General features: G+C 53.7%; 1 protein-coding gene across 1 annotated transcript in view; it reads right to left on the bottom strand.

The window, feature by feature from the left end:
- Positions 1 to 26,058, bottom strand: part of ENG (endoglin) — a 30,004-nt gene extending 3,946 nt beyond the window's left edge. The window contains exons 1-10 of the mRNA XM_007194630.3: positions 25,646 to 26,058; positions 17,517 to 17,659; positions 8,487 to 8,627; positions 5,444 to 5,609; positions 4,569 to 4,734; positions 4,137 to 4,266; positions 3,520 to 3,694; positions 3,096 to 3,238; positions 689 to 826; positions 428 to 466 (exon numbers count right to left, since the gene is read on the bottom strand). Coding sequence (XP_007194692.1) covers positions 428 to 466; positions 689 to 826; positions 3,096 to 3,238; positions 3,520 to 3,694; positions 4,137 to 4,266; positions 4,569 to 4,734; positions 5,444 to 5,609; positions 8,487 to 8,627; positions 17,517 to 17,659; positions 25,646 to 25,712 — 1,308 coding nt within the window. The 5' untranslated portion in view covers positions 25,713 to 26,058. The remainder of the gene's footprint in view (positions 1 to 427; positions 467 to 688; positions 827 to 3,095; positions 3,239 to 3,519; positions 3,695 to 4,136; positions 4,267 to 4,568; positions 4,735 to 5,443; positions 5,610 to 8,486; positions 8,628 to 17,516; positions 17,660 to 25,645) is intronic.
- Between the last annotated feature and the right edge of the window lie 1,733 nt (positions 26,059 to 27,791).

Consider the following 27,791-nt stretch of genomic DNA (forward strand, 5'->3'; position numbering starts at 1 on the left):
GAGTTGTTGCCTGACCTTCATCATCACCTTAAACCACCCCCCACCCAAAACTGATATTGATCAAGAACTTGCTCTGCACGAGACCTGTGTGAAGTGCTTTCCATGCATCATCTCAGTGATGGCTCATCCCGTATGGGGATCCTTTCCTATGCCACTATTAACGGGACCTTTGGGCCCAGAAAGCTTATATGATTTGCCCAAGGCCACACAGCCAATATGTGCATGAACCCTCTGACTTGAGAGGCTGAGAACATAACCCTAAGCAGTACTGCTCCCATTGCACGGAAGGGGAGACTGAGGCATGCTGGAGACACGTTGGCTTGCCAGGATCAGGGCCTGAATTTCCCGAGGCCTGCTCCCTCCCAGGCCAGGAATGGACCCCAGGACCCTGGACCAGATGGGTTAGCACGGTGGTCATCCAGCTCACCTGCTGTGGTGATGAGCTTGACAGGAGGTTGACGATCACCTGCAGGAACAGAGCCAAGGAGCTGGTCAGAGCCAGAAAGGAGCCCAGAGGGTATCCCACCCAACACACCCATTTTTTTGGATGGGGAGACTGAGCCAACCAATGGCTAAAGTTGTCTTCCTACTGAGCGTCACATCCGCTCTCCCAAACGCCCCTCAGCCTGGAAGATCCAGGGGGCACCAATTAAGCCGGCCCTGATACCTTTCCCACCACAGCTCTTACCTCGTTACTGATCACATTTTCTGTCACTGTCATGCCACAGCTGGAGTAGCCGCTGCGCAAGACAAACTGGTCATCTCTGTCCTCAGCCTGGCAGCTGGAGTCCCAGAAGGTCAGGCTCGTGATGGTGCACCTCAGAGTCTGGGCCAGGGTTGGGGGTGGGGGCACCGTCAGGAGGCACGGGGCTCCCGGGGGCCTGTCCATCACACCCCAGCACCAAGGACTGACCACCCCCCAGGGGTCCCAAATCACAGCCATGCCTCTGCTCCCTTCCCCATTTTTGTTAGTTCTCATCATCCCACACCATTTAAGACTACTTTTCCTGAACTTGACAAACACTTCTGTACTTAGCAATAAGATCTGTGACATCATGAGTGTTTTCTTCTCTACAGACATATATACTCAGAGAAATTGTGTGGCTTTGTTGGTTTCTTTTTTCCTTTTTATTTGGCCGTGCTGCCCGGCATGGGGGATCTTAGTTCCCCCTGCAGGGGAAGCTCAGAATCTTAACCACTGGACCGCCGAGGAAGTCCCTTTTTTCCCCTCATTTTTAACAAATGACATCATACCGTCCTTCATGCTTTAGCTTAGTTTTCTCACTGAACAATAAATAACAGACATCTTTCTATGTTTATATTATAGATCTAGAACATTCTTAACTGGAGTGTAATGTTCCAAAGATCGATGGATTACAGTGTATGCATCCAGACCTCTTGGGACAGGACGGCAGTAATGCCAGCCATCGCTGGTCCCTGCACCCCCTCCTCCACCTCCCAGACATCTGTCTGGCCAGGCAGAGGCAAGGGAGGAGGGGGAGATGGGCCGCAGACAGGTGGAGCTTCACCTAGGCCCCGATACCCCACACCCCAAAACACTTCCACATGGACGTACAGTTAAACGTCATTCTAAAAATCCCTGAGAACATGCATGACTTGTCAAGGCTCTGGCAGAGAGATTTCCTGCCTCGGAAAGACTAGAAAAAAAATCACAAAGGAAAAGATGACCAGCTAGGATGGCCCAACGTTTTCAAATGTCCAAAAAATTAAAAAACACTCTGGCCAAAATTTAAAGAACTCTAACAAACCGGGAGAGATTATTTCAATAAGAATGATGGACAAAGGGCCACAAATGTCTTTCTTCATGTAAAAAGCTAATAAAAATCATCAAGAAAAATACCAAGTTACAACGCACACAGACACTTTGGTTATTATCAGTCGCACGAAGCCAAGCCCAAACTCACTACTAAGCAAAGAAGTAGAAATTCAAACAAGAATAGGACACAGTGTTCCCACTCTCACATCAGCAAAAAGTTTTTTAGACAAAAAATAATAATTTGGAGAGAGAGTCAAAGTGTTCTCATTAATCAGCAGTGAAAATTGGAATCATCTACTGGAAAGCCGGTTGGCAACATGTATCAAAACTTCCAGAATGTTCACTCATTTTGACCCAGCAACCTCACTAATGTGGAAACCTATCCTAAGAAAATAATCCTATTTAAAGAAAAATTTCATATGCACAATGACACTTTCTGTATATTTATAATATTACAGAATTGGAAACAACCCAAATGTCTAACGAGGGAGGAGGAGTTAATTATGGCATGTCAGTATCATGGGATTGGATGTGCTTTTAAAGTGATGTTATTGGGGCTTCCCTGGTGGCCCAGAGGTTAATAGTCCGTGCTCCCAATTCCAGGGGCCCGGGTTCAGTCCCCGGTCAGGGAACTAGATCCCGCATGCAAGCTTCAACTAAAGATCCCACATGCCGCAACTAAGAGCCCGCCTGCCGCAACTGAGACCCAGCGCAGCCAGATAAATAAATCAATATTAAAAAAATAATAAAAAAGTGATATTGTTAAGTACATATATCAAAGTTTTAAAAATACATTAAATGAATATAGCAGGAAACAGACAATTGCATCCAATATGATTACACTGTATAAGAAATACACAGAGAAAACATTCCAGAAAGAAATCCACCAAATTGTTGGTAGCCATTGTCTTTGGATGGGGTGATTGATTGAGATTTTCTTCTAATTTTTTCCACATTTAAAAAAGCCTGTGTTATTTTTATAATAAACATCTTTGTTCTTCAATTAGGCAGAGATCATATTGTATAGATATTCTAAGTGGCCACTCAGCTCAGCCTCCATTTAGGATTAATAATGACGACTACCTAGTATCTATTTACTGAGCACTTACTGTTCCACATCTGGCTGGGTCGTCAGACCTCATGTAATTCTCACCACATGGTAAGGACCATTATCAACCCCATTTTACAAGTGGAAAAACTGACGCTTGCAGAGGGATATGATTTGTCCTCCTGCCTGGATTAGGACCCCAAGATTCTTGGGCTAGAGGAAGGACCAGATGCCCATGTCAGCTGGGCCGGAGGCCAGGAGTTCCCTTACCGAGATGAGATCTTTGTTGAGTACCAGAGTCATGACGTCATCGGAGCACTTGGGCTGGATCAGGGACAGGAGCAGCTCCTGGTTGCAGCCCTCCTTGGGAGGGGTGGTCTGGACCGGTGTGGGTGAGGGCTGCAGCCCACTGCCTGCAGGGCAGCAGAGCCAGCCAGCAGACAGTCACTGCGGGCTCGCTGTGCTCTTAAGCGCTAAGCACTTCTATAGCTAGGTACTCTCAGTGTCCCTGAGATGCAGATGAGGAAAATGGGGCTCCGACCAGCTGATGCAACTTGCCCAGCACACACACACACACACACACACACACACACACACGCACACACACACACACACACAGCAGCTGGGCGTGGCTACAGATCCAAGGAGAGGGCAAGGGAAGGGAGGGGGGCGAGGGAGGGAGCCGGGTGCTCACCACAGCTGGGTGCCCTCAGAGAGACGACACTGGCCAGAGGGAGCTCCACAAAGGACGCTACTACACTGGCGTTGAGCCTCCGGGCCTCCCCCAGCAGGCCTTGGGTTGTGTTTGGGAGGTGGAAGCCACGGATGTTCTTCTCCGGAAAGATCTTGAAGGAGTATTCGCCAGTGGTCTAATGACAGGGAGAGAGGCAGAGCAGGGAGCTACAGACACAGTCAGGGGGCACACAGCCTGGCGGGGGCACCTGCAGGCCATTCAGGGTCTGCCAGGCCTCAATCCTGCTCTCTCCTTTGCTCCTGCTATTTCCCCTGCCTGGGCCACCTCCCCTCATCTACTGGTTCCTGTTCGTCTTTCAACTCAGCTTGGAGTTCACCTCTCCAGGAAACCTCCCTGACCCTGTGGGCTGGGTTAGGGGCCTCCCTAAGGGATCATGGAAGGCTTCCTGGAGGAGGTAACATCTAGGTGAAGGTCTGAAGGAAGAATAGGTAGTGCACAGAAGGAGAGGTTGGGGGCAGAAGGATCATCATGTATAAAGGCTCAGGGCTGGGGTGATGGTGCAGGGAGTTTGGTGTTTTTCTCTGGGGAGCCTTGGGGAGGCCTGAACGGGGTCTCACCCAGATCTGCATGTTGTGGTTGGCATCGATGAGCCAGGACACGTAGGGTGGACCCTGAAGGATGAGCACGGCGGCGTCGGGATCCCTCGAAGCACAGCTCAGCTCCACCTTCACGGTCACTGTCCGGGGCCTGTGGGGAGACAGACCCCCACATCAGAGCGGGCGGTAGTGTGGGGTGCAGGGGACGGGGTGTGGGGGGTTGGTTCTTGACCCGAACTTGCGGGGCATGGACAAGACCTGGGGTCGGGTGGGCAGTGGCTGCGCTCTTAATCTGGTTGGTCGTGGGTCCGTGGGGTGGACGAGGAAACGGGCAGGACCCTGAGATAGGTGGGGGTGACAGTACTCTGACCAGGCCAGGGGCGGGGCTGAGGCTTGGACAGAGGCGGGACTTTATAGGGGGTGGGGCTGGCGGGGCGGGGCGGGCACCCTTACCAGGCCTCTGGGCCCGGCAGGACCCTCAGGATGTGTGCCTCTTTGTGGCCAGCCACACCTTCCAAGCGGCAGCCACGGACGGAGGCCTGGGCGTTAGGGCTCCATTCGAGCGTGTGGCCCATGTCCTTGTGGGGTTCCAGACTGCAGGAAGACGGTGACCTCGGGGCTGCGGAGACAAGCGCACTTATGTCTCCTCCTCGAGCAGCCTGGCATCTAATACAGAGGCCCATCCTCAGCCACAGAAACGGTGGGGCAGGCAGGATGGAGCAGCAAAGAGTGGGGGGCATGGGAGGACCGGGGTTCAAATCACCCCTCCACCACTTACAGCAGAGGGACCCAGGGGAGGTCCCTGGCCTCTGTTTCCTCATCCGTCAACACAGGGTTAAGTTAAGGTATGAACTCATGGCATATGCTAGGGATGCAGCCCTGCAACCACCGGCATATCATCCCCCTTTTATCTTTCTTATAGAATTTACCATGACCTGAAATTATAGAATTTGTTTGTGTACATATTTATTATCATCTCCCCACCACAGTGCCAGCTCCAGGAGGGCAGGGTCTGGGTCTGTCCCCACAGAGTCCCCAAATGCCTAGCATAGGGCTTGGTGCCTAGTAGGTACACAATAAACAATAGGAAAGTGCTGTTTTTGTAGTTCAAGAAACTGACAAATAGCAGCAATTTCACATGGTTCAATCTAATATTTGGTGAAGGGGTAATCACCATCCTAAGAGTGCACTGACTTGCTATGTGTGACTTGGGGCAAATCACATCCCCTCTCAGTGCCTTAGTGTCCACATCCGAGGAGTGAGCCAGAGGAATTCACATTCCTCCAGAGCCGAGTCCCGAACCCAGAGAGGCTGTTGGGGAAGCTGACCTTGGTCCAGACGGAGGAGGATGCTTTGGGGATTGTTCAGCTCAGCAGCAGAGGTGATGGGACCCTTTGTGTCCGCCCAGTTGAGGAGCTCACCCTTGGTAGCGAAGTGTGGCAGCTGTGTGCTGTTGACCTCTGTGGGCTCTTGGAAGATGACCAGGTTGGGGTTCTGGGGAGACACGTGAAGGCTCAGGGTGCTGTTCCTGGGCCCGAGTCCCCTCTGTCCCATGCAGGAGGTCAGGAGATAATCTGAGGAGGCAGCTGTTTAGCTGAGCAGAGGAGGCCAGGCCTGAGGGTGCTGAGGCTGGTGGACCTGAAGTCAGCTCACAGTCCCCTAACTAGGGCTCCCCCAGAGCCGGATCTGCCCATCTCCTTTCTACACCTAGGGAGCTGGATGGACAGATATCCACGTGCCTCCACCTGTCCAAACATCACCCTCACACCCTTCCATAGGCATCCTCATTCAGCCCACACTTACGACATCTGTGGTTACTGTCTGTTTCCCCCCCACTCTAAGGTCTGCGAAGGACAATGCCTGCCTCGCCCACCCCTGCATGGGACTTGACACATAGTAGGCACTGAGAAATATTTGTCTAGCTTCCTGCCGGGCCCTGGGCCCAGCACTGGGGATCCTGACATGGCAGCTTCTCCCTGATGCCTGGCACATGGCAGGTGCTCCCTGCACGTGGGAAGGCAGAAGGCAAGAGAGAAGAAATGGACGAATATATGAATGAATGAAAGACAAACAGGGGTGGTCCCTGCTCTGGGGGATCTTACCATCCAGAAACTAGTCACGCCTCAAGTCATTTGAAACAACAGAAGACAGAGGATATTATTTAATAAGAAACAAAGGAGCAAGACAGGTCCCCTGGATGGGCAGGGATGAGAATCTGGGTGGCCCCAGCACCTCACTGCCTCCACTGCCCACGCCTCAGAAGAGCCTCTGGTGGGCTGGGGAAGGAAATAGGAAAGACTTCCTGGTGTAGGTACTCTGTTGAAGTCAAAGGGTTCAGAGGAAGCTGTTGGGGCCACAGACTCAAGAGAGTTCCTTTTCCATCTATCTCCAAAGCCAGAGGCACTGCACTGAAGCAGCAGCAGCATAAGGGCTTCAGGCTAGATACTAGGGGGGACTGCCTGACAGTGGCAATAGGCAAGACACCATAGCATGGTCCACCTGGAATGGAGCAGGGCTGTAACAAGGGGGCAAAGTGATGAGCACCTGGGTGAGGAACCCAGCGCCCACCCGCATGGAAGGGCTGGGGCAGTGGGTTAGAGCTGGAGAGTTTGTGGGTGGGGGGACTTTTACCCATCTGACCCTCAGGGTCAGCTCTGTAAAATGGGGATGTAATAGGGATTAAAGGGCAAGGCGTTTGTCAGTCTCCTGGCGCTGGGTCTGGCACAGAGGCCTGCGCCCCCGTGAGGCTCTTTGTCCCTCCAGCAGCGTCCCGGCTCCGGCTGCGGGGGCCCGGCTCCGGAAATTGCGGGCCGAGGCCGCGCGCGGCTCCGGAGGTGCCCCCCGCCCGGCCCCCCGGCCGTGTGTTCTTAGCGTGGGTGGGGGGAGGGGGGAAGGAAGGCTTGGCGGAGGTCGGAGCCGGCGGCTGCTGCGACCTTCCGGCCCGGCGGGCGGGCGCTTTTCATGTGCCTTGCGTCACCCGGAGCCCCGCCGCCGGGCCTAGATCCCGGGGTTGGGCCGCCAGGGCGTCCGGGAATGGGAAGGGGAAAAGGGAGAGTCGAGAGGGAGGAGGAGCCGTGGCAGGATCTCGCTTTCCCGCACTGGGAGCCGACGGATGCGCCGCGTGGGGCCGGTCGGCTCTGCCCTCCTGGTTGGCTTCGTTAGGCTTGCAACTTCCCTCCCAGGGGCGTCCGGGCTGGCCAGCTCCGTCCGCCTCTGTGCTGCCCCTGCCACCAGTCCCGCACCCCCTCAACTTCTCCCTGGGCCCGTCTCCCAGGCAGCCCTGGATCTGGGCCTCTCTTCAGGTCCCCAGCTCCTCTCTCCCGCTCCTGGAACTCTGTGGTCTCTCGGAGACTCTGTCTATTCCTCTCACAACAGGCCCGCCCTCTTTCCGTTGCCTTTTTTCTTTCTGTGTCTCTCTCCCACTTGTTATCTTTGCTCTCCCCCGGGCTCTGCCTCCCTCCCCTCTGCTTTCTCTGGCTGTAAACAACAGCTGCTCGCATCTGGGGACCACCTCCCAGGGCCTTCCATGGGGAGGGGGCAGTGCCCTGGTCCGCCCCACCTCCTCCAGCCCTGAGCTTCCTCACTGCGGGTCCCAGACAGTGGACCTCCTCTCTCCGGTGGATGTGTCTGACACTTAATATCTGAATTTTTTAAAAATAATTTTTCTCCAACTTAGGCCATGCTTATTATAGCAAATCTTGCAAATTCAACAAAGTTTAAAGAACAAAACAGATATCTCTCCAAATCCCACTCCCCAGCCATAACTACTGTTTTGTTTGGTTTTTCACCAGGGAATTCCCCATAACTACTGTTAACGCATTGTTAGGTTTCTTTTGTTTTGTTTTGGTTTTGGTTTTGGTTTTTGGGCCACTCCGTGCAGCATGCAGAATCTTAGTTCCCCGACCAGGGATCAAACCCGTGCCCCCTGCATTGGAAGCATGGAGTCTTAACCACTGGACGGCCAGGGAAGTCCATCATTGTTAGGTTTCTTCCTGGCCTTTTTCGTCTGCACTTAAATATTTTCAAATTTATATCTTGTAACTTTTTCAAAGACAGTGACAAGGTTATTTTATGAGACTATCCTCAGTTCTCCCACTGGACATATGGGAAAACTGAGGCGATGAGAGAGGATTGGAGTTGGCCAGGGTTGCACATCAACCTGATTCCCACCTCCAGGTTTGGGCTCTTTATCCCAGGTTCTGTTGCCCTTTGCGTTCTCTCTGTCAGGGCCCCATGGGATTCACCAGGCAGGGCCCTGGTGAATAATGTCAGAATGAAAAAGAGAAGCAGGGGACCCTGGCCCACAGAGGCGGACAGCAGGAGCCTCCCACGGCCCGTGCCTGAGGCTGGGGTTGGAGGTACCACACTCACGTAGGCCAGGTGGAGTGGGATTCCTGGAGCCTGCAACTTCAGGAAGATGGTCTTGTTAGTGCTGAGGATCAGGAGCACCTCTCGGGGCAGCGTGCCATTTTGCTTGGATGTCTGGAGAGTCAGCTCCAGCACTGACACCTCCTGGAAGGGGGGCAGGGGAGAGACACATACATAGACCAGTCAGATTGCACAGGCTGTGCCACCAGATCAGTAGTGACGACTCATTTACTGTAAGCTTCCACTCCATTCTCCCTGCCCAGCTTGTCCACTCCTGTCTCCCAGAGCCCAGCCCAGTGCCTGGCCCTCAGGAGGTACCCAGAAAATATTTGCTGAACGAATGAAGGAGATGAGTCCCAGCAAATCCAAGGAGATGTTTTTTTAAGGGTAGAGGAGAGGGATAGATTGGGAGTTTGGGATTGACATGTACACACTGCTATAGTTAAAATAAAATGCCTTTCCATGAAAATAAATAAATAAATTCAATGAGCCTGAACTTTATCCAGTAGTCAGTTGAGGTTTATTACTTCCACAGAGCACCTGCTGTGTACCAGGCCTGCAAACGCCTGTGTGACTTAGAGAGTACCCTGTGCCCTTTCTCTGTCCCTATGCAGCAGCGCTGAGGCATCAAACCCTCCCCAGTTCGCAGTATTCCTGTTTGCTTTACTATTTTAAAGTACTAAATACTCATATTTTGTTGAGTAATACCATTATTTTGATATTTTATAAGAAATGTGAAGTTGAAATCATTTATGTCTGGAGAGGTACCGACTGCATTAAAAAATTTAATTGATCATGGTGTATGCATTTAGAATGCTTTCATAACAACGACAACAACAATAATTAATACCTCACACTTATATAGTGCTTACTAAGTGCTTGGACTATTCTAAGTGCTTTACACATTGACTCACTTAATCACCACGACAACCCGAAGAGGTAGGTACCATTGTTATTCTCATTTACAGATGAGGAAGTGGGGCACAAAGAGGTGAAGTCATTTGGCCATGATCACACAGCAAGTAAGTATGGAGCTAGGATCTGGACCTGGGCAACCGCTATCCTGCCCCATCACGTTTTTCTATACCTCCTTATTCTCAAGAAGAAAAAGAACACAGCGATCCACAAGGCAAAGCTTCTATCGGAAGAAGAACCCCCGCTCTGCTCAAAGACTCTCTGAACCAATGGAGTATGAACCTGTGACTCCTGAAACTGAGACAGGTGTAGGCCTCAGAAGCCCCGCCCTCACGAGGACAAAGACAAATGGAAACACTTGACTGAAACACAAACTCCAGAGGCTCTCAAAAGCTGGCAGTCTCTCCAAACAGACAAAAAGCTGACCCTCCCCAAGTCTCCTCAAACTTATCAAAAAGGAGACAGATATTTCAAGATGAAGACATCAGTGGAAAGTTTTTAGATTTAACTTCTAATTATCTCCTGGCCATTTCCCCAACTGATGTCACAGAGCCAGAGAGTGTTTCAGCTGCTGGAAAAATCTGCCAGAAATATTTCCGTTACCTAATAATGACACCATAATCACTCTTTGTAAGTTTGCTCTTTGAAACAACAACACAAAAGCAAATAATGTTTCATTTTCAATGTTTCATAAATAATTATTTTCATTTTAGTGAGCTATTTAGGTTGCTTATTTTTTGAATAATCACTTTTATGCTAATTTATAGTAGAATGATGTGTCTCAAATTTATGTTTGTGTAAGTTCACATTTTTGATTAATTTATGTTTTTTTTTTTCATTTCTTTTTTTTTTTTTTTTAAACATCTTTATTGAAGTATAATTGCCTTACAATAGTGTGTTAGCTTCTGCTTTTTAACAAAGTGAATCAGTTATCCATATACAATATGTTCCCATTTCTCTTCCCTCTTGCATCTCCCTCCCTCCCACCCTCCCCATCCCACCCCTCTGGGTGGTCACAAAGCACCGAGTTGATCTCCCTGTGCTATGCGGCTGCTTCCCACTAGTTATCTATTTTACATTTGGTAGTGTATATATGTCCATGACACTCTCTTACCCTGTCACATCTCACCCCACCCCCTCCCCTATGTTTTCTAATGGGTTTATAACTTTTGGATTTTGAAATATCTTGTTTCATCAATTTTTAAAAATATTATGCATTCTAAACACTTGAAGAATTGAATACTGGATTTAATATCATATTCTGGTAAAATATGAAATACCAACCTAAAGGTCAGAACTGACATTTTGTTCCAGGATTGTGATCAGTACTCGAAATTAACCAGAGTGAAGGGAGACCCACCTTGGCGGTGTCAGGAAAGGCCCGGGCACTGCTGACCTGTCTGAACCATCGAGAAGGCACCCACCCCAGCTTCCTTACCTTAGTTGCCTATGTATTATTAGCTTGAACAATCGAATATGATTGCACAACTCTGTGTATATGATAAAAACCACTCAACTGTACACTTTAAACAGGCAAATGTTTTCACGATAAAGCTATTAAAGAAACAACAACCAAATATCAGTAATTTCATGTGGTTCAACCTAATCTGTGCCCGATCCTGTGCTGTGAAAGTTGTGCATGCTCTCATGAAGCAGGGTCAGGTACTCTCCCATTTCACAGATGCAGCCGTCGGGGACAGGGAGGTCACATGCCAAGGTGAGTGATGAAGTCAGGCGCCCAGTGCATGTCAGCCTGGTGCCAGAGCGGGTGCCTGGACCCCTGGATAGCTCACCTGGACCGTGTCCTCCCTCTCAACCCTGCCGCTCCCCAGACTGCCCCACAGTTCATCCCTGTCCAGCCCCATCTGTCTGTCCTCCCACAGAGGAGTAGACCTTGAGGCCCATACATGGTGAATAGATGGGCCCCATGGTTTGGAGGTGCCACGGCTGCTGCAGACAAGGAGATCCCTCCTCTGCCCTTGGGTGGACACCCGCAGGCCGAGAGCACTACAGGTGACAGAGCGACTGGGAGCGCAGCCCCTGAGCTGGGAGGAAAGAGCCCTGTGAACATCCATTCCTGCTGCCGCTCTGCAACTGTCCCAGTTTCTCTGTGCCTCAGTTTCCCCATCTGTGAAATGGGAGTAAGACAGGGTTGGGAACCAAAACCAGGTGGGGCTGGGGATAAAGGAAGTTAAAAAAGAGAAGTAGAGGTCAGGGTCGGGTCATGCTGAGGGTGAGGGGGTTAGGAGACTGGAGCTTGGTGACGTTTGTCATGACATCTGGCTGTGCTCCCAGGGCTCACATACCAATCCCCCCACTCAGTTGTCACCAAGTCCCTCCCTGTAGAGTTGGGGGCTGGGGCCCAAAGAGGGGCAGGCAGGGGCCAGGGCCACACAGCAAGCGAGCCATGTGGAAACTCGGCTGGCTGGGCTCCGTGGGGTCTCTGAGCCCCTGGGCCGAGCCGAAGGCCAGCTGGTTACCAGAAAAACCCAGTCAGGGTTTCCACAGCAAACATTTCCATCCCATGGCCCTGACTCATCAGCGTGGCCACTCACACACCGACTTCCCTCTTCCCTCCCAGCCTGGAGCCCAAAGGCAAAGAAAGGGGCCTGCCTTGCCCCCCACCCCAAGCTTCCAGTCTTCCCAATGTCATCCTGGGAATTCTGGGAGCCCAGCCGAGGCGGGCAGGCCAGCCAAGCCCTCTCCCCCAGCTCTGCAACCTGGGCCGGCCTGGGCCTGCCCCGGCCCCCTCCCTGAGCCAGTGGGCGGGAGACCATGTTTCTATTTTTGTGCCCATGTCCTACAGATGCCATTGTTGGCCCAGCAGTCAGTGGCGGGAAGGGGAGATTTCGGTGAGGAGGTCCTGAGTGCTAGTAGCCACTTATAGAAAGTCGCTTCCAGCAATTCTTCTAGGAGTGGAGCCTCGGGGCTGCCTGCAGCCCCCCCACTCCGAGGGCCAGACTGGAGCCGGCCAGATTGGAGCCAGCCGTCCTCTGTACACCCCAGCAGACTCAGACGGCACATGCAGGCAGGGTAACGGGTGAAGGGGGTCAAAGCCAGACTGACCTGAATTCAAACCCGGGCTCAGTCATTCGCTTGTGACCCTGGGCAGTTACTTCCTCTCTCTGGGCCTCGGCTTCCTGATCTGGAAAATGGGCTGAACAATATACCCACTTCATAGACTTGTGAGGATTCAGTGAGATTCTGCCTGCAAAGCGGGTTGTCCAGTGCCCAGCTAAATACATGGTAGTATTGATAGATTGGCTTTCACTGCCGCCGGTTCCCTCCCTGCCCGCTCATCCAGAGGAGTGCCATGGTTTGGGGGCTGAGGAGGTTGGCGTTAGAGCTGGGCAGCAGTTAGCTGGAATTGGGACCTACTTCAGCCACGCCACCCTGCAGCTTCCCCTCTCTGGGCCTCAGTCTCCCCATCTGTGCGGGGAGGAGCTGGGCTCAGTGATGTTCTAGTATTGTGTGGCCCCTACATTCCATCCGGCCTCCTGGGGCTCCCAGTGTTTGGCACCTGGGAGTCATGGTCTCCAGCCAGGTGGCTACAGAGTGGACTTCCAGAACACCCAGGAGAGGCATGCTCCTCTCCCCTGCTGAGGGTCCCTGGTCAGCCCATGTTCTCCCCACATCCGCAGTTCATTTGTCTGAGAGACCACCACTGGGCCCAGCCTGGGGCTTCTATGCTGTCAGAGGGGGTCAGGAAAGAAGGCACAACCCTGTCATCAAGGAGCTTGGCAGAGAACAAGAGTAACACCCCCAAACAGTCAGTGACACCACTAACCTCTTGGGGATGGACAATCAGCAAATGCTTATACACATGTATATTTCCCCTTCCTTCCATTATTCACCCACCGATCCATCCATCCATCCATCCATCCATCCATCCAATACCTGGACTGACCCTGAGCTGAACACTGGGGATGCAGCACTGAGAGAGCAGACGCAATCCCTGTCCAGTCTGTCTGACCCCCAGCCCATGCCCCTCCACCAAGCTTGCCCCTAATATCTGCAAGGCCTGGGACAAGAACATATATGACAGCCCCTGGCCCCAGCCCACCTTGCTTCTCTTCACATGGACACGTGTGGAAAACCAGCCTGGATGCCCAAGCTCTGCCAGGCTCACTCCTCCCAGCTCCCTGCGCCCCCCATTGCTGAGTCCATCACTCAGTACCAGGGCTGCTGACGCCCACCTCTGCCTCCCCCAGGAGTGGCTCCAGGGCAGGGGCCAGGTCTGCTTTCTCTCTGCACCATCAATGTCCACCCTTAGTCACCTCACCCAGCCTTCAGGTCTAAGGGAGCTGACGCCAGCCATGCAGTGCCCCTTCTAGAGGAAAGGACAAGAAAGAGCCCCATCCAACCCTGGGAGGAGGCCCAGCGCATTTGGGCAGGGAATTCTGGAGTCTTGGGTTCCCAGGGTAGGGACTAGGGGAGGGATGCAGGTCCCTTCGGCAGATTCCCCACCCGGGGCAGGGGAGATGCAACTGGAAAAGGGCCAGAGAGGGGCTGCAAATTGTGGGTCCCAGGCAGAGGCCCCTTGCCCAGGTCTGAGGGTGGCACTGCCTTCCACAGCCCTTCACAGCCTCCCAGGATGGTCTGGGGGAACCCGTGGCCCCCCTGCCCTCCCTCTGCCCGAGCAGCCTTGTCTGCCCCTCTCCCCAGGAAAGAGTCGGTGCCAGAGCCCCGTGAGTTCGTGTGCTTGGGGGTGGGCAAGGCATCGTCAGTTCCCTGAGTTTGCCCAGAAGTGGGGTGAATCAGCGGCTGTCTCAGCTCTGGCTGCCTGGGGTTTGTTAGGAGGACAGCAGATCAGTGTAGTCGGCCTGACGGGAACTGCTGAGACACCAGGCCGGTTTCCTGTCTCCGCAGGTCAGGATGTGACCCTGGGCCCCCTCCCGGAATCCAGGCTCCAGCCTGCCCTTCGGGGACCCAGCAAGATAGAGCCCCTGCCCAGCGGCCCCCTCGTCTGTCTGCAAACCCTCCCAACACACACACACCCTCCCCGAACCTCTCTTCCCCGAGGCTCTTGGCTGCCACAACTCATCTGCCGCCCACCCACAGGAAATCTGAGGCTTCAGAGGCCACGCGGGGATGCAGGGGAAAGCTGTTTCTCTGTGCCAGGGTTTGAAGGCGGCAGCCATAGGTTGGGAGGGATTGGGCCGGTTGCTGAGACAGTCGCCACCCACGCCACCGCTGCCCGCTCGTGTTTCTTGCCTCTAGGCCTTTGCTCACACGGTGCCTTCTGCCTGGAATGCCCGTGACTCCCCTCTGGGTCTGGCTAGACACTGGGAGCCGTTTCCCTAATGCCTCCTTCCCTCCACACTCAGTGCTCATGCCCCCGGGGCCCGCAGGCACCTGCATCCCCTTCCCCAGCTGCCGAGTCCATCACTTGGTGCCAGGGATGCCCATGCCCACCTCTGCCTCCCCTGCGAGTGGCTCAAGGGCAAGGACCAGATCTGCTTTCTCTCTACACCTTCAATGCCCAACACAGCCTGGGCAGAGAGCAGGCACCTGGCGAGGACTGTTGGGCTGTAGACCCCCTTCTTGGGGGCCGCCTGGGGAGGAAGATGTCTCCCAGGGGAGCCACGGGTCTTTCGCTGTCACGGTAGTAGATCTGGTGGGATCATGGGCTCGACCCTTGGGGCCAGAAGGCCAGGAGCACCCAGCTCCGTCAGGCTAGACCTCAGCTGCCCCCTTTGCAAATGGATTCACAGTCCCTGTTTCAGCCGCCTCGTAGCAACAACCTATAAGGATCAAATTAGTTGACTGACGTGAAGATGTGCTGCACACTGTAGCGTGCTCAGCCAAATGAGGGTATTGACGGGGGAGACACGGAGCCCACAGAGGAGACGTTATAATAACAACAGGCAGAGCTACTGAACATCGAGAGTGGCTCTGGGCAGGCCCGAGCTCAGTATTTTGCCTGTGCGACCCCACTGGATTCTCAAAGCCCCCTGTGAGCTAGGTATGATTATCATCTCCATGTTTCCCAGGGAAAACCAAGGCTTGGAGAGGTGGCCCAAGGTCGTGCCCCTGTAAGTGGTGGGGGGTAAGGTTCAATTCGAAGACTGTCTGGCTCCAGAGCCCATGCTCTTAACCCTGGCCTCAAGGTCACATGGCAGTGCATTCATTCATTCATTCATTCATACATTCAACAAACAGTCGTTGGTATCCTCCAGGCCCTGGGCCAGCTTCTGCTACTCCGTGATTCTTTGGTGGGTCCCTTAGCCCAAGAAGTGTGTGTCTATCGGAGCGTGGGGTGAAGGAGTCCCTTCTGCATGCCAGGCATGATACGAGGTGCTGGCCAGTGACGGGTCCAGGACTGGAGCCCCCATCTCCTGAACCCCAGCTCTCTCCATCACCCCCCCAAACAAACAGGCCCAGCGGTCCTGGAGCCTGCAGCCTGACTCCTTGAGTTAAAAGCCGGACACTCCATGGACTGAGTTCTCTGGAAGAGGCAGAGTGTGACAGGGAGATTCTGTGGTCATGAGCTCTAGGATGACATATTACAGCAGCACCCTGTCATGCCCCTAAAAACCCTCCAATGACAGTCACTGCCCACAGGATAAAGACCGAACCCCTTACTACGGCGACGGGGGTTTGTCCATCTCCCCAGCCCTGCCCCGAGGTGAACTGTAAGCTCACGACGCAGTGAATCACACGCTGGCCTCAACTGAGTCCCACTTTCCTGCCAGTGCGTTCACCCTATCTTCTGCTCTTCCCCATGGCCTCCTTCGTTCCGTGAACTCTGGCCGTTCTTAGTGTTCCTGCTTCCTCCACGAAGCCCGGCCTAATCCCATAGCAGCTGGCCTACCCCTGCCCTGCGCTCCCCGAGAAAGCACCAATCATCTGGGTCCTGGCTGTCTGTCTACATATCTGTGTCCAATAGACCTGGGTGCTTGGCCAGGAGCCTTCTCTGACACTGGCCCACTGTTGAGTGATTGGGGCTGGGGGCGTCCCAGTGCCACCCAGGCGAGGCACAGAGACCTGAACATCTTAACACACATAATGAACTTACAGAGGGCAATCTCACTTTACATATCATTACCAAACTTGAAAAAAATTACAATGGCTATGGAAACCACACAACGTGTGTTTGGCGCTATCTTCAGCTTGGGGATTATCGAGACCCACAGTCCTGGTGGCAGGCAGGGTGGTGGGGAGCAGGCCCCCCCGATATTGGTGGTCTTGGCACTGTCTTATCACTGCACAAATGCAGGGCAACCTAACAGTTTCGGGGGCCACAAGTTCATCCTGAGCTGACACCACTAAATCGCTATCAGGACCTGAGGCCGCGTTGGCCAGGTGTGGTTGCCAGCCCGGGCAGGCCAGGCTTTGGCTGAACACTGAGAACCACTGGAGACCCAGGTGACGGCCTAGCTTGGAGTCTCGGGGATCTAGTGAACTCTGGCCTCGGGCATGTCGCTTCACCTCTCTCAGCCTGCCACAGGTCTCTCCTCCGAAAAGTGGGGAAACAGACCCTGACAGATGGGCCCTCAGGAGGTTTAATACACGAAAAGTGCTTAGCTCTGTTCCTGGTACTTAGCAGGCCTAGCACAGTACCTAGCACATAGTAAGTGCTCAATAAACGTGTTATTATTATCAAGAGGGACTTAGACAAACTCATGATGGACCTTCTTGGTGTGGGGAGAATGGTCTCCGAGGCGACATCACCGGCTTCCAGTCTCTGGGGGGCTGCCTGGCCGGGCCACAGATGTTCGATGAGTGACATTCCAGGGAGGGAGATTTGCGCTCAACTGAGGGAAGCACTGTCTCAAAGTCAAAGCTGCCTAGAGCAGAGCCGTGTCACTGAGAAACAGTGAGCTCCCCATCACGGAGGTACATGAATGACAGCTCTCCCGGCTCTTCTCCACTCCACTGCCGGCCAAACACAGCCCTTTCCACCAGGGTCTTGTGCGGGCATCCAGAAGATTGCCCCAGAAATGCCACCCCTTACAGGCCCTGTGAGATGAGATGCCGATGTCACACTCCTGGCAGGGGCCCTGGTGAGGGCTCAGTCCACTGTCCCAGGGACAGCCACAAGGAAAGGTTCCCCTCATCTCATCAGCTCTGGGCCATCTGCTGGGTCCCCACCTGACCCTGCCATCAGGCACTCACCTTTAGGAACTCCAAGAAGAGGATGTGGACTTCCAGGGTAGCATTGGGGCTCTGAGCCACGCAGCCCTCAGAAACCTGGCTTGTGATGTATGTCACCTGTGGGTCCACAGGCTGTAGGTCGCAGTAGACTGTTTCTGCAAGACCTGTTGGGAAAGCACAGCCAGAGAGTGGGCCAGTTAAGAGCAACGTGGTGACAATTGCTCCCACTTTCCAAATGCCTACTGGGTGCTTGGCACTGGTGAAGGGCTTTATTGCATCTTCAGAGCTACCCTGCAAGGTGGATATCATTATACCCATTCCACAGATGAAGAAACTGAACCTCAGAAATGCAAAGTCTCTTGCCTGAGGTCACAGTGCTAGTAGGTGTAGGGTTGAGAGATAAAATGCAAGACACCCAGTTAAATCTGAATAAATAAAAACATGAATATTTTTTAAAGAATAAGTATATCCCAAACTTTGCGTGGGATATACTTATACTAAAAAATTTTTCACGGTTTATCCGAAATTAAAATTTAAACTGGGCATCCTCAATTTTCATTTGCTACATCTGGCAACCCTAAATGTGTGGCAGGATCCACCTGTGCCCACATCCAAGCCTCTGGGCTGGTCCACTCCAAAGGATCAGGAGACAAAAATTCCCCTCTTATGCCTCAAGGAGGCCGGGAGGAACGGGCCAAGGAGGGTTGAGAGTCTGCTGGCCCCGATGGACAGAGTGAGCCCAGGTTCAGAGGGCAGCTGCCGGAGTAGGCTGCAGAGCCTGCTGCCCGGAAGCGCAGGTCCTGAGGGAAGGGAATGGAATTTCACCCTGACCCAGCAGAGGAGGAAGAGGAAATGAGGCCCCTACACCTCGTCCTGAGGAATGTGCCGGGGAAGGGGGGGCTCCGGAGGAGGGAAGGAGGACAGAGAAGGGGAGACTGTTTGGAAGTTTGTGTCTCCATCTTGTCGCGCTCACTTCCTGTTTTCTTGGAGATCAAAGATGGGCGCGGAGGGCCTGGCCGCACGTCCAGCCGACGCCAGCTCAGAGGAGGGGGGAGGGAGGCTTCTTCTGAATCCCCGGCCATTGGGCTGTCTTTGGCCTAACCCGGCCTCCTTCCACCGCCTCGTTGGCTCAGGACCCCCAGGGGTCAGAGAAGGACGGCAGACGGCCACCCCAGCCATAGCCACACCACCCGCCGGCAACACCTTGGGAAGGATAAATCTGGGACAAGGACACTTGGCTTATAAGTCCTCACCCTGGCCCCGTCCTATGTGCCAGGGACGCCAGAGTGCCTGCATTATAGGGCATTTTCATTAAAAGCAAGGTCCCTGGAGCCAGGCCGACCTGGGTTTGAATCTCAGGCCCAACACTTACTAACTGATGCTGCTTTGGCGAACTATTTCACTTTGGGCTTTGCTTTCCTCGTCAGTAAAAGGACAGTAAGAATAGAACCCACACAACCCACAGAGGTGAGATAGGGTGTATGGCAGTCCTTTTTATCACAGTTCTTTGATTGGCTTCAGCCACGGGAGAAGAATTGACTGTTCTGGGGGGTGGTGATGTGGTGGGAAAGGGTGGCCTGCAGGTGAGGGGCCTCTGTGAGGGAAGTCACTGATGTCTCAGGCTCAGCTAGACTCAGGGCTGGCTCCATCTGCTGCTGATTCCCCCCACCCCCTTGGGACCCACCAAGCCCCTCACGCTCTCCCTGTCCCTGATAGTGAAGACAGACTTCTTGGCTGTTACTTAGTCCTCCTGTACAGATGGGGAGACCGAGGCCCGGAGACACGCGATGTACCAGATTCACAGCACACGTGGCTGACCGGGCCGGGCTCGGACCTACCTCTCCCCACGCGACCCAGGGTCTGGCTTGCAGATTAGTGCAGCGCTTTCCTCCTTCCCTTCGGACTTTCCCTGCCCCCTCCCCAGACTTCCAGGAACCCCAGTTCCTCCCGGATTGCTGGGGCCGCCTGGGGCCACCTCCTCCATGCCGTCAGCGCGTCAGCCAGCGGGAGAGGCCACAGGCCTAGCCATTATGTAATGATCAGATAACAGGCCAGGCTGGGAGATCAGATAAGAGGTCCATTTATTTTGGGGCCTTTTCGAGTCCTGGCCGCCCCCACTCCGCAGACGAGAATGGGGAGACAGGAGGGAGTGTGACGCCCAGGGCCTGTCTCCCGGAGCCAGAGGCGGGCCCAGACAGAGCTGAAAACAATCCCCTGGCACCAAGGGAAACTCTGGGGCTCCTGGGACCTGGGTTGGAGGAGGCGCCGCTGGGGCCCTGGGTGACCGGGTGAGTGAGAGACCTACCAACTGGGAAGCCACCTCTCCACCTCTGTCGCCTTCCTATCCTCCCCCACCCACAAGCACAGAGCCACCTTGGGGGCTTTCCAAATGGCCACCCCCAGCACCTTGGGTGGCCAAGAGGATGATGGTCAAGCAAAGCCAGCTCTGGAGCTGGATGGTCTGAGTGAAATCCCAGCTCTGCCTCTTAAAAAAGCTGGTCACCTTGGGGCTTCCCTGGTGGCTCAGTGGTTAAGAATCCGCCTGCCAATGCAGGGGACACGGGTTCGAGCCCTGGTCCCGGAAGATCCCACAGGCTGCGGAGCAACTAAGCCCGTGCACCACAACTGCTGAGCCTACGCTCTAGAGCCCACGAGCCACAACTACTGAAGCCCACGCGCCTAGAGCCCGTGCTCCGCAACAAGAGAAACCGCCACAATGAGAAGCCCTTGCACCACAACGGAGAGTAGCCCCCGCTCGCTGCAACTAGGAAAAAGCCCGCGCGCGGCAACGAAGACCCAACGCAGCCAAAAATAAATAAATAATTAAAAAAAAAAAAAAAAAGCTGGTCACCTTGAGCAAAAGCCTAACTTCTCTGAGCCTCAGTTTCCCCATTTGCAAAACAGCTTCCATCATGCTTACTGGGCTCCAGGTACTGTTTTGTGGCTTTATGTGGGTTCATTCATTTGATGCTCATAGCAGCCCTACAAGGTAGGTGCAGTTATTATAACCATTTGACACAAGGGGGAACTGAAGATTAGGGAGGTGCGAGAATTTGCCTGAGGGCACGCAGCTGTTAAGTGGCAGGGCCCCATTGGAACCCAGACAATCCAGCTTTAGCGCCCAGCACCCACTTTGCAGGCTATGTATCAGCTGCATGAGGTAACCCATGTACAGAGCTTGGTACCAGTAAGTGTTCTGGACACAGTAGCTGTGATTATTTCATGAAACCAGGGCCAATCCTCTTTGACAAGGATCTTTTCTGCTTTTCCTCTTCCTCTACCCAGCCACCCTTTGCTCCTTTCAGGGGCCAATCGTGGCCTCAGAGATTTCCCTGTGTCCAGCCCAACCACTGCCCCTGGGCCTGGCCACCAGTGAGGCCTCAACACTCCTTTCCCTAGTCTGTCTCCGGCTGCCCGATGTCTGCGGGCTAAGGCCATACTCCACAACCTGGAGTGGAGTTAAAAAGTGCAGGGATCTGATAGATGCTGAAGGTTCAGATCCTGATTCTGCTACCTGCCAGCTTCCTTTCCATGCCTCAGTACTATTATCTGTAAAATGGGTATGGTGATAATCAAAATACCTTCCTCAACGAATTGGTGAGAATATTGGTAAATTGACACATGCACAGGGCCAAGCAGGGTCCTGATGTGTGAGGAGCTGGCAACCGCCGTCACGGTTATTTATGTCCAGCAGTGGGGAGAAGTGAAATTTTCCTTCAAACACACCTTGATCCTTGCCCTTGCCATGCCCTTTCCCAGACTTATAGTCTTCCTTTATTTGACCACTTCTCTTCAATTCCTATTCATCCTTTAAAACCCTGTTGTGAAAATCTTCTCATCAGAACCCATCCAGGGACTTCCCTGGTGGTCCAGCGGTTAAGACTTCGCCTTCCAATGCAGGTGGTGTGCATTCGATCCTTGGTCGGGGAGCTAAGATCCCACATGCCTCGTGGCCAAAAAACCAAAACGTAAAACAGAAGCAATATTGTAACAAATTCAATAAAGACTTTAAAAAAGGTCCACATCAAAAAAATCTTAAAAAACAAAAGAACCCATCCAGTTGTGCTCTAGGTGGGAGGGCCACTGCAGGTGTAGGAAAGAAACCTAATGCGTGGGGTGAGAGGAGTTGGCAACAGAGAGAGCCTCAACGTCTTCCCTAAGGCACTGCGGTGTATGGTTAGGTCCAGGGCCTGAGCCCCAGCTGCTCATTTCTGAGCTGTGTTACTCAGGCAAATTCCTCCACCTGTCAGTGCCCCAGTCTCCTCAGCTTTAAAATGGGGGTAACAGGAGTGTCAGTTTCATTGGGCTGTTGTGAAGGTTAAGTCTGATGGTACACAAAACAAGCCTAGAGCAGTGTCTGGCATTCACCCCCACCCCGTCACAGGTATTGAAGTCAGCTCAGCCTTGGATGAGGGTCGTGTTCAGCCTCCAGGGCTGAGGCCCCAAAGCTGGAGCTAGAAGGGGGAGGTTGCTCCGGAGCCAGGGCAATCAGCGCTCCAAGCCTTCCACACCCACCCAGGCCACCAAAGATGCAGAGAAAAGAACCTGGGTTGAAGAAAAGAAGCCTGGACCTGTCACTTGTCCCGAGGCTTGATTTCTTCGTCTGTAACCTGGGTATAGAGACAAAGGGCTGCCTGATGCACTGGGGACACAGAAGAGGTGGTCCCTCCCTCTTGCCCAGATCCCTCATCAGGTCCTCAAGCAAATAAATAGACCAGGCCTGTCCTCAGAGGGCCCATCACTGACCCATCTGTGCGCATGAGAGAGACAGCAATTCTTTCTCTCCCTCTGGGTCTTAGTGTCACCGTCTGTCTGGCTGAAGTGAGAACCTTAATGGTCATGCCCCCACCGTCCCCAGGGACCCACTGTCTCCTGGTTCACACAGCTCCTGCTTCAACCTCCCTTTCCTCCGGACAAATGGGAAGCTGCCCCAATGCAGGCTCTAAGAGATGGATATTTGTGGTCTGTGTCCTGCACCCCTAGCAGGACATGTCCTGCCCCCCTTTCCAGGGAGTCCCAGACCCTCACACATGTGGCCAGCAGTACAGGGGACTCCAAGTCTCACCTCTACCCCATCCTCCAGCGAACGCTCATCCACACTGAGGAGACACTCTTTGATCCCAGCCACCCAACATGGGCCACGATCCCCTGCACCTCCACTTCTGGGACTCTATCCAAGTGAAATACTCCAAAATACAGGAAAAGATGCATGTACCAAAAACGTGCATGGAAGTGATATTTATAACTAGCCCCAAAGGGGAAACCACCTAAGTATTCAACAATAAAGAATTCATTAGGCAAACGATGAGATGGCACGTTTGAGGCAGAGACTATTCTAGAACCACAATGGGATGGTTATGGAGTCCACGTGACAACACAGAAAACTTCTGGGACATGAGAAGGGTACACAAGATTTCCAAATTTGATCCACCTGCATTAAAATTGCCTTAAAAAGCTAGACAAAAACTAGTAAGCAATCCACCAGCATGCTCACAGTACCCATACTAATAAAGGAGCCGGGGAGGTCATTTTTTCCCCTCTTTTCTGTTTCCTTTGAGGAGTGGACTAAAGCGAATATATGGCTAAATTACTTTTTAAAAATCTCTACATATTTGTTCTTAAAAAAATTCATGTAAATCAAGTATACTTCAATTAAAAAAAAAATTCCAACATGACAAAAATGTGTGTCTTAGAAAATGAAAATCCTCTAGAGGAACCCAGTGCTAAAGAACAGTGACATGGGGATTTTCTTTGTGCATATTGTGTGTTATTACTATTTTATTCTTACAGAAATGGAGTCATTGATGTTTGGACACCTGACAGTGTGTCCCAGACATACGTCCACAGCAATGTAGATCTGTAGCTAGCTTTTTCTCGGTAACGGCTGTGTAGGGTTCCACTGCATAGTCAACCACTTCATAGGGCCCAGGCTGGCAGACACTGGGTGGTTTCCAGTTGTGCGGTTTTTGCTACAGGTACCTACAGACCACACATCTTTACAGAGTTGGTCAAGTAACTCCATGGGGTTGACTTCTGAAGGTAAGTCTGTTACACAAGTTATGGTTTTGAAAGATTCTGCCAAGCTGTGTTCCCAGAAGGCTGGACTCATTTGGGACATGTTTTCATCCCATTTTGACCCGCCCCCCCAGCTTGAACAAGGATGCCTGGGTCACTAGCACTCCCACCCTTCCCCTGGCGTGGAGATCTGGCTTCCACACCCTGGCCCTGGTCCCCATCTGCCCTCCATGGGCCTCAGTTTCCCAGACTGAAGATGAGCTGGGCTGGATGCTTTGGCATGCCCTTGAGCCCTATGATCACTGGGTGCTAGTACCTGCTCACAGAAGCAGATTGATACATTTTCAGGAGTTTTTCCAGTTGGCTCTTAAACACAGCCATTATTAAAAATTAAATTTTATAAGCTTACAATTAAATAAATTATATATATTTAAAAGTTAATAAATATCAAAACTCATTACTCCCTAATTATTTTATTCCCTTTTGTATTATCTGTGCTCTTGAGGTTATCTACGTCTGTAATATCTGTGTGGTGGAAATAGTAGATAAAGGTTTATTACTGTGCACCCGCCCCAACTCTGAGTCTGCTGAGTTGATAGCTTGAAATCAGCCCTGTGGGAACATTTACACCGTGGATATTGACAAACGTTACCCCACCCCACCCCCCACTCGGCTGTTCATTATTCGCCAGCACACCAGTGCCTTCGATCCTATAAAACCAGGCCCTAAAGAGCTTCGAGGATCTTTCTCTGATGACCTAGAGGAAGAGAGTGTTATCAAGCTAGAATGTGGGGGGAGGTGGGAGAAAGGCAGGGTGGCCTGGGGGCCTATCGTGGAGCTCAGGTAGGGCTTCTGTCTGAGCTGTGTGAACTTAGCGGGTCACAGCCTCCACTTCCCCTCCTGTAAAATGGGACAATAAAGGCTGCAGTCTTGCAGGGTGACTAGGAGCTGTATCAAGAGGGGTCGCCGTATCACCCGCGGTTAGGAGCAAGCGCTCAAGGGAGGCCCAGGCCTGGGGCAAATCCCTGCTGGGTCACTTAATGTCTGAGACTCATTCCTGTCTATCAGTGAGGCAGTGGTAAGAGCTTTAGACATCAAGGGTTAGGGACTTTCAAATGCTGCGGGTTAGGGTAGGGTGGGGAGGGGGTGGCCACTGCTGCCGCTGTTCCCATGCTCACCCCCCACCCCCGATCCTTTAAGGAGGTCCTGGATGTGCTGGAGGTGAAGGGCTGTCCACAGGGCTGTCCTGGGGCTTTAGGCAGATGAGGGGCAGGGCACAGCGAGGCCCACAGTGAGTGGGACGAGGGGCTGAGAGTCCCTGGCTCCTCACTGCCCCTCATCTGCTCATTTCAGAAGACAGCAGAGGCCAAGACCACCTGGAGAAGCCCCCAGGCTGAGGAGCCTCCGCAGGACACCTAGTCTGGGCCCGTGCCCGCATCTTGTACTCTTTTTGAGGAGTAGAGAACAGGGTAGAAGCAGAGAGAGCGCCGCGTCCGAAGGGTTCCGGGAGCCATTCACAGATCCCGGGGTAGGTGAGGGTAGAGGAATTTAAAACTAATCCTAAAACAACAACAACACAGAAACAACCAGCCTGCCTCTCTCTACAAGCATTGCCTCACCACCGACTTTCCCAACAGCCCCGAGGGGAGATCTCCTACCATCCCCACTCGGCTCAGAGGCCGAGATCACACTGCGAGGAAATAATGACATGAGATTTGAAGCCAGAGCCCACGATCTGACTGTGAGGCCGCACACCCTCCCATCCCACACGTTCCTCAGATGAGAAACTTAAGGCCCAGAGAGGGCAGGAGAGTCTCCAGGGGCTGCACAGCACTCTGGGACCTGGGCTTCTTGGGGAGAAACTGGATGTAGCTGGGAGGGCAGAAGCCAGAGTAGCCAGAGTTAAGGTAAATAACTCATCCCTGTTTGCCTGAGACTTTTAGGGCTGAAAGATCTTCGTCCTGCCAAACCGGGATGGTTGGTCACCCCGTGACATCTGTCTTGGGCTGTCCAAACATCCCAGGACAGCTCCACTGGACGTGAGCTCGGGACACACGGAGGAGGCCCGGAACACTTGGGGCCTGGTCTGTGCCCTGGGGGCCGAGTCTCCCCACCCCGGGTCCCTGGACACCTACTTGTGGGACCGAGGCTGCAGACAGCCAGCAGCAGGGCGACGGCCTGGGGGAACGTGCCGCGGTCCATGCTGTCCACCCGGGGATCTGTGCGCTGGGCCTTAGCCGGTGTCCAGGGGCAGGGCTGCAGGCGGGCGCCGGGGCCGGCGTGGGCTCTCGCGGGGACCCAAGGGGAGCAGGCAGCTGGAGCGACGGCGTCCCTTCTCCAGCCTTCTGAGGTGGCGGCCGAGGGGTCAGGAGAAGTGGGCACGGGGGCACGGGGCCAGGCCGGGGGTCGTTGACCAAGGGCTGAGCGGGAAGGGGCTGCGGGGCTCCTGTGGACGGCGGCGGCAGTCACGGCTTGTGGATGCGGATGGAGGCTGGGGTCTGAGCGTCAGCAGTGCGGAGCTCCCGGCTCATCTAGCCTGGCTCGGGGAGGCAGGAAATGCGCTTCCTTAGACAAGGGGCCGGGCCAGGCGGCCTGCCAGGCGGGGAGAGGAAGTGCCACGGGCTTTGTCGCTGGGTGGGGGGCCCTGGGGCGTGTGGGAGGCAGTGGGGTGGGAGGACCCAGGCTCCAGGCTCGTCTCCCCACACACCCCACCCTCCCATCCCACCCTCTCCAGCGCTGGCTGGTGGGGTGCATCTGGCAGCCCCCAGGGGGCAGATGAAAAGAATCACCCCAACAGCCCACCAAGGGGAACTTTCAGGGGCCAGGCCTGGCCAAGGTGCTTCATGTGGAACTTGGCTCCATGTACTCACTGTTCCCATTTTGCAGATGAGCAGACAGAGGCCTGCTGAGATGAGATTATTGGCCCAAGAAGATGGTGGAGCTGGAATTTGAACAGGTCTCATCAGGCACCAAAGGTGGCTTACATAAGTGTGACACCCGGCTGGCAGGGAACCTGAGGCCCAGGGTAAGGGAGGAACACTCCAAAAGTGGCACAGCATGGCAGCTGGGGCTGAGGTCTCAGGGCCCAGAGAGGACAGGGGACAGGCAGAGGGCCACTTTCTGTCTGTCCCCTCCATGGTTGGAAAATCCTTCAGGGACAAATGACAGCCCTAAATGAAAGCATATGTGTATGGGGAGGGGTGGGACACACTTTAATGGCTTTTTTTTTTTTTTGTCTGTGTTGGGTCTTTATTGTGGTGCGTGGGCTTCTGATTGCGGTGGCTTCTCCTGTTGTGGAGCACGGGCTCTAGGAGCGCAGCTTCAGTAGTTGTGGCACACAGGCTCAGTAGCTGTGGCTCGCGGGCTCTAGAGCGCAGGCTCAGTAGTTGTGGCGCACGGGCTTAGTTGCTCCACAGCATGTGGGATCTTCCCGGACCAGGGCTTGAACCCGTGTCCCCTGCATTTGGCAGGCGGATTCTTAAACACCGTGCCACCAGGGAAGTCCCTTTAATGGCGTTTCTGACGTTCAGGACCCTGCCGTGCTTGCTCTGAGCTGTGAGATCTCGAGCCAGTGCCCTCCACCCTCAGTCATCCTATTTGTAAAGTGGGCATGATGATGCCTTCCTCACCAGGCTATTGTGAGGTTTCCATGGGTCGGGGCACTGCAGCGCAGAGCCCTGGGCCTGGCACTCAGGAAGCGCTCACCCATCAGTGCTCCCTGAGCCTGGGAGACAATCCCAGAACTGTCCCTTGTTCGTTTTGCAAACAGTAAGAGCCAACTACATGCTTACCATGGTGCTGGTCACGAGTAGCACTTTAGGGTCAGGCCCAAGGAAGCTCAGAGGAGGAAGCTTGAGCTGCCTGGAGGAGGTGGCATTTAGGCCTGGCCTGTGGAGGTCTGGGCAAGTTGGGGGTGGGGAGAGAAAAAGGGGTGAGGAGGGCATGTTGGGCTGGGGACCAGCCTGAGCAAAGGCATAGAGGCAAGAAGCGGCCTGACCACCATGGGACAAGCAGGGGTGTGGTGGTGACGGGAAGCCTGGAGGGGCAGACTCTGGCCCTGCTCTGGGAGGGGGACCTTGAATGCCAGGCCTTTCTCCTGAAGGCCATGGGGAGTCATGAAGGGTTCTGGAGCAGACGGTGCCGGCAGATCAGGCTTTGAGAAGACAAATCGTGGTGTGTGCTGGCGGGACCCACAGCGGGGATGGAGCCAGGGCTTTTTCTCTTTATACTGTCCTGGTCACAGATGGAGAAATTGAAGCGCAGGGAAGGAGGAGAAGGTGG

This window comes from Balaenoptera acutorostrata, chromosome 6, assembly GCF_949987535.1.
Source record: "Balaenoptera acutorostrata chromosome 6, mBalAcu1.1, whole genome shotgun sequence".
Classification (NCBI taxonomy): Eukaryota; Metazoa; Chordata; class Mammalia; order Artiodactyla; family Balaenopteridae; genus Balaenoptera; species Balaenoptera acutorostrata.